The sequence below is a fragment of the Stegastes partitus genome, unplaced genomic scaffold (genome assembly GCF_000690725.1).
Source record: "Stegastes partitus isolate 25-593 unplaced genomic scaffold, Stegastes_partitus-1.0.2 Scaffold1573, whole genome shotgun sequence".
Taxonomy (NCBI): domain Eukaryota; kingdom Metazoa; phylum Chordata; class Actinopteri; family Pomacentridae; genus Stegastes; species Stegastes partitus.
In genome coordinates this window covers 106472-118183 of record NW_007579304.1, presented here as the reverse complement: position 1 = coordinate 118183, position 11712 = coordinate 106472, and the positions used below count along the sequence as shown (strand labels likewise).

Below are 11712 nucleotides of genomic sequence, written 5' to 3'. Positions count from 1 at the left end.
AGAGGCTGTATTTTATAATATATTTGCCAGGCTTACCTTCAGTGTAAAACACACACAAAGTAGTTTCCTGCCCCAATGTTTACATTTTGCATTTGACCTACATTTGACGCGGGGAGTTACTTATGGATCTATATTTTTTTTTCTCGTCAGCTGTATAGACGATGTGCATTCGGCCAATGACAAACAAGAGTCGAGCGGAGGGATAACGCTCACGAGGATGTGTTTGTTTAGGTCAAACCCCCTGCCCAGCTGGAAGGAGCTACCGTCGCTCGTGCTTGTAAAGTGGTTGTCTGAACCGGAAGCTCCTCTCAGCCGGGCTGCTACTGTCACATACAACAAACGCCCCCGTGGAGTGACGCGGCGGAGGAACACAGTCGGCAGTGCTTCGGCTCTATATATATAGTGTTGCGCCCGTCTCCGCCCGTCCTTCGTTTGTACACAATACACAGAGATCATCGTGGTTTGGAGGCAGCTCTACCGCGCTAACATGGCAGTGTGAAGCGTGCGGCGGCGATCTTTGCAGCGGCAACAACCCGGCAGTGCAACGGCTAAGTGCACTGGCTATTTTTGGCAAAATGGCGTAAGTATTTTTTAAGGTTGTTTTCACATTGAGAGTCTCCGACGTCGATAATGTACATATTGGCGGGACTGGCAGGTGTCGAATAAAGTTAACGTACCTGTTGAATGGCGCTAAAATTTAAAACAAATAAAAACGGTCGAAAGACTACTGGGGAAATGAAAAGTGTACACTGAGACGTGGATTTCCTGGTTTGAAGTCAAGTGTCGAATTACAGACGGTCAGCCGAAGTAGTCCCAGCCGACACTACAGTTGATGTTGTGTCGTTTTGTGTTGAATGTGTAAGGCGTAATAACGGTACTCTCCGTGGGAAACGAAGACCTTTAAATGCCTTAATTTGAAATGTTTTGGTTTTAAACGCGGCAGTGCGGCTGCTAGTGTTTCTCTCCCCATATTCGTAGTGTTTGTGTATATTATTCACTGACAACGTGGCGTGTCCAAAATGGCGCGCACTGTCGTTTTCACCGAACCCCCGCCTCGCACAGATGGCTCTGTTGTGAAAATGGCGGTTGCCCTCCCACATCTCCGCGGTGACTCATGCGGGTGGGCGGAGTTACCGGCCAAAGCATGACCAAATTAGGAAATGTTATCCCCCGGTGGAGGGCGGAGTGTTTCCCATCAACGCCGCTCTGACACCTCAGAGGAGCGGATTAGCTATTATTAGCTCCCCCTCCCCCATGCCAGAGACACTAACACTCTTACCGACGCTAGTGCACACACCAATGAGGAAGCTGTCGTTTGCGTGTGAAGGGAAATGTGTACTTGTTTCAGGAAGTACACCTGCGTCGGGGAGTTTTTTGATCATGTTAAGTTTCCAGCCATGTGACATTTAAGTTGGAAAGACCTAAACACACCAACATGTTTAAAAATAAAGCATACTTCTACAGATTATTTGTTTTTTGTCTTAGTAATAGTTTTCAGAAATGTTTCTGCCAAATTTTGCATTTTCTCACAATAACATGGTGTGCATTTTGTGTCTCCTTCACCCAGGTCTCTTGCGACAACCACCCTCAGCTTTGCTGCCGTCGACAGCAGTACCGAACCCCTCGACTTGATAACGTCAACAGACTCACCCTTGTTTTCATACACCCGTTCACGGCTACCACTGACCAGCAGCAGCCATGACACTCTCCCAGCTCGCCTTGGAGGACGTGGAGGACCTGTACTCAGGTGGGTGTTGTGATGACACATGTCCCCTAAAGCAGCTGACGGTGTTGCTGTAGACACAACAACCGGTTCGAATAATAGGTGGAGTAATTCCAGAGGAACCTGTCATCAAGAATAATTCATTTTAAGCACAGTTCCATGTGTCATTTGCAAAGCAGAAGTACTTTTTTTTTTAATGTATAGCAGCTAGAGTTTGGAATAGGATGGGTGACAAGTTGGACACTGATGGAGAGAGTCTTTGTCTGCAGGGCCCTCGTTTCTGATGGCTGACCACATGGGGCCCCTTCTGGACCAAGATGAAGAAGAAGCTCTTTCTCCCTCCTCCTCTCTAGAGGGGAAGCCAGCTTCGCCCCCCCTCTCTATCTCCTCCTATGCATCCTCCCTGTCTCCTTACCAGACCTTGTCGTTGTCCCCTCTCCCTTCTGCCTCCCCACCTCCCTCTCCTCCTCCTCCCACCCACTCCTCCTTGTTCCTGGGAACCAAAGCCGGAACGGACTTGCTGTCCCTGTCCTGGCTCGGTGCCAGCGATCTGCTCGACGCCCACGTTGGAGCAGACGATGGCAAGGGTGAGCGTGACTTACAATTCACTTGTATTAAATGTCCGATAAGATCATTCTCACCGTTTGTGTCGTAAAGGAACAAATGATTGGAAGAATGATTAAGTTGAGCTCTAGAAGATGCACAAAAAAATACCAAAATAAAAAACACATTTTTAAATATAGCTGATATTTAAACTAGTTTGCAAGTCAAAAGTTATTCTTTGTCTCCATAAGGCCCCTGAAAACGTTTCCATCTCAGTTTCCACGTCTCTTAGAGTTGATTGTGGAGTCTGGAATGCTAATTGCTTTCAGACTTGCAGTAAATATTTTATATGTGTGGTTTTGTGTCAGGAAAGCATTTGAGGTTGCCTTGCAGACAGTGACCTAGATGTGAAACTGGTCGTGTGTCGTGGCTGTCCTTGTAAAAAGACAGCGCCACGTTACAATACGCCTGTAGGCAAAAGTGAAAACTGTTGACGTGAGTTAATGAATTTAGTAATTAGTTAAAATGTTCAGCCTTGTGTTACTGACTCTACACTGAGCATACTTGTGTGTAATTTCAAAATTAAAGCCACGAGTGAGTAACTGGAAGGTGTGTTGAGCAATGTACAACACTCATTGGTTTACAACTTGCAGGTGTGGTTTTGAGCAAGTTGAGACTGGCTCAGGCCGGTTTTGTCACAGTGACGTTTATTTGTATATTGTGGTTACTGGCATCAGTTCAAGGATATTTTCATGCATCACAGAGTCATTAAGAGGGGAGTGACAGGGTCAGATTAATCCAGATTAAAGGTTGTCCGTTGAAAAACATGATTATAAAGATGGGGGATATGATTTACCCAAAGTTTAGCTTTTGTGTTCGCTACAATCACAATACAGTGCTCCTGTTTGTTTAACTCTCTGTTTCACTTTTCGCCGTTAACAAACAACCCTCTCTGTCAGCAGATGATGCTTTCACCGGAATGGACTGGATGTCAGAGAAAATAGACCTGAGTGAATTTGACCTGGATTCGCTCATTGGCTCCTGCTCATCCGATGAGTCTCCCAGCTCTCCCGAGGATCTCTTGGCCTCACTTGACTCCCACATGGATCTGGATCTCGACTCCTTTGAGACAACCATCCCCGTCCCAGAAAGCAGCCTCGAGCTGGACCTGCCACTGCCCAGCATCCCCTCCCTCCCTCTAGAGCCCCCTCTCCCAGGGGCAGCTGAGGCCAAGAAGACAGAGGTGGCTCCTGCTCAGGAGGTTATTGTGAAGTCTGAGCCTCCCTCTCCGTGCCCCCCCTCTCCGGTCGACACCCTTGAGCTGGGGAGTGAAGTGGATGTCCAGGATGCAGAGAAAACTGCGACGTCCCTCACTGCCACCGTCATCCCAGATCCCAGTGGAATCATTCAAACACCCAGCCCCATTGTGCTCTCCATTCCCACCGCCGGTCACATTGTGGTGGTGCTCACCAAGAAAGAGGAATCCTCCGTTTTACTCCCCGATCAGACCATCAAAGCCTCTGTGTCAAGCGACTCCGACAGCGACTCTGGCATCGAGTCAGTTGCCGGCTCACCGGATCGCCTTCCCTCCCCACCTCGCACTCCCTCCCCCGCAGCTGGTTCCTCCAGGACCAAACCCTACTCCAAACCAGAGCCCATTGCTACTTCCTCCCCCAAAGCCTCCCGGGTCAAATCGGTGTCTGGCGCTCCCAAAGTGGTGGAGAAGAAACTGAAGAAGATGGAACAGAACAAGACGGCGGCTACTCGCTACCGGCAGAAGAAGAGGGTCGAGCAGGAGCTGCTGAACACGGAGTGCGAAGAGCTGGAGAAGAAGAACCACGAGCTGGCGGAGAAAGCAGAGTCCATCAGCCGAGAGATACAGTACCTCAAGGACCTGATGGACGAAGTTCGTAAGCACCGTCGTGGAAAGACCTGCTCAGTGGCTTAGACAACAGAAAGTTCATGCGGCACAATCTCTCGAGGGAGGTTGTGTTTCCGGTCCAATGCTCACATGTCACAACAAAGAAATCCATCGTAGTGTTTAGAGGTATCTGTTGTAAGAGATTAGATTGGCGCGTGAGGATGGATGTATGAAACTCGCCACTGCACAATAAAGAGGGAACGGCTGAATGATAAATGGAAAGCTTGTGGAAGTTGATGAGATTAGTAGAGTAGAGCAGGGGGCTGGGAGTTAGTCAGGTGAAGCATCTGTACATGCTTGGCTCTCAGTCCCCTGTTAGATCCCTTTGTGTACTCCCCGTCTTACTAAGACACTTGTACAAACAGGCAGAGTGTATGTTTGTCTTTGTAGACTAGGCATGCAAACCACGAGTCACCATAGTGTCCGGTAGCGTATTAGACTTGTAACTCATTAACGAGATGTTCCCTCACACTCCCAGTAATCAACTCGGTGCCCCACCCAGCCAGCCCATCTCAGCTCCGGTGAAATTAGTCTGTATCCGTCACGTGAGATACCGCCTCGACCTTACTCTTTAACCCACTGTCACCCCGTTTGACCTTCCTCTTTACAGCTTCAAGTCCAGAAAGGGGCCTCAGCCTATTTATGAAATCTTGATGTTACACTGTCAACATGTTTTGTTTTTTTTTTTCCTTTTTATTTTTTTTTGTGTACATAGTTTTAATCCTTCTTTGCTTGCCGATTGTGGCTTCTGTTATTTAACGCTGGATAAAACCTGATTTTGTCTCGAGTAGCACAGTCTCTTTAGAAAAGGTGTTTGGCTTGTAAAATGCTTTGCTTTTCTTTTTTCTAATAAATATCTATCACTACTCAAGCCACGTGTGTGACGTATTCTTCTTCAAGTCGAGTCGTGCTGAACTAGAGGAAGTAGATCTATTCAAATATAATTTACTAGTTAATTTTCCCTCTGAACAACATGTAAATGCTAATATAAAATAATATATGTACTTCTGTTTACACACATTGATGTTTTATGGATGCTAATGGCAACACTGGCAGGTTATCCTCAACATCAAGGCTTCCCTTGAGTGCAATGACAAACAAAATCCAGCATTTGTTTATAAATGTACACATAAACTTGAAAATCCAGTCAGCGATAGGTCAGGTCTTGTGCTGCAGACTTGTGCTGTTTGCATTTTTCATGAGCGAGTCATTCTGGTCTTGCTGAGTCAGTGGTTAAACATTAAGGGAAGACGACCGGTTTACTGGTTCCAGGAGAGGGTGTGACCGCTGTGGATGACATTAGGAACAAACTGAACTGATTCAATTAGTCTCTTTAGAACAAACTGCCACCAATATAAACACATTGTGAGAGAGGACACCTCATTCCCATTTGATATTTGAAAGAATATGCATCCATTAGTGTGTGAACGGTTTCCTCTGATCTTACTGGGTGAGCAAGTTCGAAGTGTAAAAAAAAAACGCTGAAGCCGAGTCACATGTCGCCGCCTGAAACTGAAGTCTTCTGCCAGGAAATAAGAGACGAGGAGGATGAAGGAGCAACAGCTGGGTTTCTGTTTTACGGGAACGTCCCTGTAATTCTGAAACCAGACGACGCTGTGTGGTTTATCAGGGTGTCTTTCACAGGTGGGTGCGGGGGGGGAGGCGTAGATGACTCCATTTAGTGTCACCCAAAGTGCCGCTGATGTCTATGTATGTGTGTGTCAGGCTGAAACTGGAAACACATTTCATCCAAGTGTTCGACAAAAACTGAAAAGCAAAAGCACGAATCATCACAGACTTCAGATTTCAGTCAGTATGGTTATGGATGTAGGGTGAATGTAAACATGTGGTTCAGAGGCAGCTCAGTGTGCCGACTTCTGCCGAGCAGCTGTGTAAATTCAGTCTTGACAGTAAAACCCCGCTCACATGGACTCACACCCCTCCCCGACCGATTCTGAGGCCTTGCCCTCCTGAGAGGCGGCAGATAAGAAAGGACGAGCGCGCTTCATGGAAAGAAAGAAGAGATAATCGTTTTGACTTAGATGTTGCAGCGATGAACGAGTTGTTCCCGAGCTTCACAGAAGAACGTGCAGTAATTGTCGCTGACTAATGGCGCCAACGTACCCTTTACTCCGTGTTCTCTTTAATTGTTGCAATTAGGGTAGCTGTTGAAGGAAAAGTATGTCTTTGGTTTCACCCGAGGGTGGTTTCGCCGCTGTGAAGATACAGGAATCACATTGTGTTATGAGTGCTATGACAAATGCTTCTTTTCAATGCGACCTATACTGTCCACAAACTGCTGGTTAAACTTCACAAAGCAAACTCATTCTTTCAAATTAATACTTTTTGTGTTTGACAAGATCTTTCTGGAGGTGCTTCACGCTGACTTTTCTCCTGTGTTTCTGTTGTGCGTTGCATTGTGGCTGAACAATGACCGCCAAAAATCGCCTGTTTTTCACTCTCTCTCGCTATTGAGTTATTTTGTCCCGTTTCCTGCGTGCACACACTGGAAACCTTTTTAGCATCAGAACGTCGTGTGATGCAGCGACCAAGCCTCCATTCACACCAACAGGTCGCTGAAAATGGGACGCATCCATTATTAATGGTACTGATTACATCCCTGTTTACGACATTTCTGAACCATTAAAGGCCAGCTGTGCAAAGTTTTAATGCTGTAAGTGATCCAATTACGTGACATGTTTAAGAACTTCAGGATATATCTCCTGATGAATTCGACTACTTTACCTCCAAACGCTCTCCTCTCGTTTGTGTCTTCATGTGTTGTCTTTGAGGGTTTCCAGGCTGTTGATAAGGTTGTTCAATGAATTTCCAACTTAGGGCCACTTCTTCTCTTTTGTTTTTATGGATAACCAAACACACAAAAATGCTGTAAGTATTCTAGATTAGAGGTTAGATTAGATTCGATATAACTTTATTGATCCCTTTGGTAGAGAACCTCAGGGAAATTGGAGAACTTTCAACTCAGGTCGCGCTAATAAAAAGCCTGTTCCTCTTTTCCTGAGATATATCACCCCGACCCCTTTTTCACTGCTTCAGGCCATCTTTATCTTCATTTTCTCATCTTAAAACATGCTCTCGATTTGCATGTACTTTCAACTTGAGCTTCACTCATACCAGATAAACCACTTCAGCTGCTTTGGATGCTGATTTAATTCATGCATTTTCTGGCCCTTTGTAACGGATGTTTTTCTACCACAGCTGTCTGTATTTGCATATTTGTTGTGCGTGTTTTATTTGCATGTGTTTTTAGGACTCCTTGAGAATAAGATCTGAAGGGGTTGTCCTTTGAATAAATTCAAGGCGTATATTCTGTGACTTTAGCGTGGAGTTGAGGGATGTTGTATAGAGATAATTTATTATATGAGACTCTTATTGTCTGGGGTTTAAAACCAGAGTATAGATTAAACATCATGTATTCTCCCTGGCTAATGACATCTGGTACATTTCCACACTACAGATCCAGGTGTGCGTGGACGTGAGCCGCAGGGAGAACATGCTTTGAAAATCTCCACGTGACACGCGACCTTAAGAATCCGGGGCCGAGCCGAGCTTCACATGCATGTGGAGTCCGGTTACTGAAAGGGAAGCCCTGGACACGCTTCACACGTAGACCTTACAGAGGTGGACAAGTTGATTTAAAAACTAATTCTATCCCGCAAGCGTCCTCCAAATAGGACCGTACTGCACTGACAGAGAGAAATTCTTCCTCCGCTACACGACCAGATGATGGGTGTGGTGGCTCCGAGCGACGTCTATTTTCGTCGCATTCTCTCGAGCTCCATAGTAATCAAGATCACAAAAGTTTCATTCAGCTCATCTGTTCACAGCACAGTGGCCATGTATTCCGTTTTCGTCATTAGACAAAGACAATGTCAGGCCGAGACCGTGTGCAGTCATGTGTCTCGGTTCATGAGGCGCTCATGCCTGAGTTAGACCGAACTAAAGCCTTGTTTTACATCATGACAGACTGTCCCGAAACAGAAAGCTAAGAGAAACATCCTTCATCCTTTCTAAGAACAGAATCTTTCATTTTACTCTCATTTCTTGGGATGTTTGTTTTCTGTTTAGCACAAATGTAGATATTTGAATAGATCAATGAAAAAAAATGTCTGTATCTTTTGTTGTCATGTGGGTGTGAAGTGTAGTAAACATTGATCCATAACACACCTGAGTGCTGCAGTTCTATTCGAAATCTAACTCCCATTGTTAGTCGTTGACCTTTAAAGAAATAATTTGACTTTTTGGCAATATGCTTGTTTGCTTTTGTGCTGGGAGTCAGATGAGAACACTTTCATAATAGCGTGCTAATCCTGCATTCTGCATCAACTCAATCTTAAAAATTTTCAATATCCAGGAAAAATAAAATAAAATGCCACCAGAAGTCAGATGATTGTCCAAAACAGCCGCCTACGCACTAAACTGTACCTAAACGCAGCTTCTCTACTTTTAATCAAACGTCTAAAACATTAGACAACATACTTTTTGGTCTGTATTTGTTTCCTCAGTTAAGTTTTCATATTTTGTACATTGAAGTGATCAAAAACGACGTATCTTTGACTTCCAAGGTTCATTGACTGCAGTGAGCTCAGGGTAGCCGCTAGTTAGCTAAACTAGCATAGAAACTGTGACTGTCGGACAGGCTACACCTCTGTATCTGGTTATATGAATGAGATCTCATTTCTACTGGTGCGTTCCCTTTATCTCAGAGGCCAGAGTGGAGAACGACACCACACCCCAGCTGACCGAGTTTTCATACAAATTCCAAGATGCTCCAGGAAAAACCTTTGTTTTCAGGGTAGCCATTGTTAGCTATTGTTAGCGATACCGCTTGATAACAACTGTGTATACAAACACTGAAGTAACGTATCTACACTGACTGTATGACTCATTTAATGACACACAAACAAGACAGAAATGATTTTAATAGCTACAACTTTCACTACTCTTGATGTACTCAGCAGCCATCTTGGATTTTGAAGTAGAGTCAGTGAGCTAACGCTGACTTTCCAAATCATGACTCAGGACATCCCAGTTGAGATTTCCGGCAGGGAATTTGGAAATTTTTTAACTTTTCAATTCAAATGCAGCACACCAATAAAGCTATGTGTAGGAGGATTTTGTTACCTCAATCGAACAGCGTAAGGCTAGCTGTCTTCCCGTTTCTAGCGTTTATGCTAAGCTAGGCTAAATGTCTCCTGGGTGTTGTGTTTTCATTGTCGTTGTGGAACGCTCAACAACAAAAATGCGTTTCCCAAAATTGCAAAACACTAAGTCCTTAGAGAAAAGACCCTACTGGAGTAACTAAAGTTTTTATTTGGTTTCTTCCATATTCACACGTTTCCTAGTCGTACTACGAGTGAATTCTTATATTTCAAAGCTGTAGTTTTTTGGTGTTGTTTAATATTTTTGTGTTACACTGAGAGGTGTGTCTGATATGTAGTCTGTGTCGGTACAGAATATACTACATTAACCACGACAAGCCGAACTGGCGACTAGATTTCCCTCAGACTGAAGTCTGCCTGTAATTTCTTCTTCAACCTGTCGCCTGGAGCCAACTCGGTAAAACCAGTTCTGACTTGTCCCCCAGTGCAGCCAGTAATTTAAGTTTAGGAGCAGCACGGCTCAGTCTGTCAGAGACAATCCCCAACTACATTTGACATTACATCACGAGACCAGATGGCATTTGGCTCGTCACAGAGGTGAAACCGAGTAAGGCTGTAAGGCTATTCATAGTGAGAGTCTACTGTACTCAGCGATGGCCAAGCGATCTGATGCATTCCGATATTCAGACCTCGGGCTGTTGGCGGCTCTATTCCTGGCTGATATTAACAGCAGCTCCTGAGCATCATATGGTGGATAAACTCGTACGAGCTCCACCTGCAGCTACTGCCATATTGGAAGTAATGGAAGCACAGGATGACAGAGCACGGGTACAACTTGGAGCATTTAAATCATTTATATTTACAGACAGTAAAGCTCTATATGCGTCTTACAGTAGGACGTTAAGGTAGCTGGCTTTAACTTACAGATGCTCTTGAATACACTCTTTATATACTCACTTGTAAGTTGTGTGGATTTGCTGTTACATTAAACAAATAATTTACAAACTGCATAGCAAAGAATGACACTGGATCAGAATACCGTTCTGATCCCATTTAAGTAAAACATCAAGTAGATCCCTGTCAGATAAAACTGAGTTTTGTCCATTATGTTAATGTCCCTCTTTTGCATTCTTCGTCTTAATGTAAATAGTTTTTTCCGCTCACATTTACATTCAGATCTTGTGAGTGAGGGATTTCACGTGGCTGTGAGACCAGTTTTTCATTCCAAGTTGTCTGATGGAACAACCGAGACGAACATTTTATAGCCTTAGAAGTAAAATCAGTAATTATTATTCAATGCACCTCTTTTTTTCTTCTTTTTTTTTCCAAAATCTCCTGTTTCCATTCGCTGTACATTCTGTGGGTGCACTAAAAACAAAACAAAAAAACCCCAGAGTTCATATATAGCTGTGACTCTGTAAATGGGAAACAAACAGAGCAACACTATTCCAGGGTGTCGTGCACACGTGCAGAAGACGGGGAGGAGGAAGAGGAGGACGAAGAGGAGGGCAGATGGGGCAAAGGGGAGGAAAGAGAAATGTGACACATGCTAAATATCTAAATATACTAGCTAAATATCAACAGCGTTTCTCCAAAATCTTGACAGCTAAGTCACCTATGCTCTGTCATAACTGTTAAACTGACTCCATTTCAGATGATCCAAGAGTTTTCCCACTCGTGACTTCAATAAAATGAAGTTTTCTTCCCCCGAGGAAACAAGCAGACTCGAATGAATGCTGTCGTGACACTCATTTGATCACAATCAGCGTTAATCTCCAGTAACTCACATCAGCTGAGACGGTAACCAAACCAACTAACACAATTATTCTAACTCTTTTACTTTGCAAGAAAGCTGAAATTGGAAGTAAAGGAGTGGGTGGTGTGAATGTGCTGTGGGCTGGAACACATGACAACACTTTAGCTCCTGTCGCTTGTAACAAGGAACCACAGAGCTGAACGCTGACCATGTGTTTCCTCATGAGTGTATTTTGCAAGTCACTGAGCAGACGTTAGACGAGGTAAATGTACAAATATTGCAAAGCTTGAGGCCGGTTCCTCTTGGTGTCTTAACCCTTGCATGACCCAGCGGTAGCGTTAATGAAACCTGATTCCTCCTGCAAGCTTTCTTTGTAGGTCAGTTTGCTTTTCTTTAGAAATGCACTACATGGTGCTAGAGTGTCTCACATCACACCTCCGCCCTGCGAACCACCAACCACCACTCTAGTCAGAGAAACAAGAAACTGTGAAGCAGTTTACCCAACTCAGCACATTTTGTTTCTGTAGCTGCATAGTTTGTCTAATTATTATTTATTGTGTAAATGAACTCTAACAGCATGTACTTATTTTTAATTTTCCCTCATTTATTCGCTGTCCCTTAATTTCCTCTTTTAGAGTTATTGGTA

The 11712-nt window shown here is 44.3% G+C and overlaps 1 protein-coding gene across 1 annotated transcript; it reads left to right on the top strand.

Moving 5' to 3' along the window:
- The first annotated feature begins 410 nt into the window (after positions 1 to 410).
- atf4a (activating transcription factor 4a) lies at positions 411 to 5058 on the top strand. The gene is made up of 4 exons (XM_008300674.1): positions 411 to 580; positions 1568 to 1747; positions 1993 to 2310; positions 3229 to 5058. Exons 2-4 carry the CDS (start codon positions 1699 to 1701, stop codon positions 4212 to 4214), a joined length of 1353 nt encoding a protein of 450 aa, XP_008298896.1. The 5' UTR covers positions 411 to 580; positions 1568 to 1698; the 3' UTR covers positions 4215 to 5058.
- Positions 5059 to 11712: the final 6654 nt, after the last annotated feature.

What these genes read in the sequence shown, in the direction of transcription:
- atf4a (XM_008300674.1), top strand. Translation starts at nt 1,699, where the DNA reads ATGACACTCTCCCAGCTCGCCTTGGAGGACGTGGAGGACCTGTACTCA. An exon ending in CGTGGAGGACCTGTACTCAG is followed by an intron (nt 1,748 to 1,992) that starts GTGGGTGTTGTG and finishes CTTTGTCTGCAG; the next exon opens with GGCCCTCGTTTCTGATGGCT. An exon ending in TGGAGCAGACGATGGCAAGG is followed by an intron (nt 2,311 to 3,228) that starts GTGAGCGTGACT and finishes CTCTGTCAGCAG; the next exon opens with ATGATGCTTTCACCGGAATG.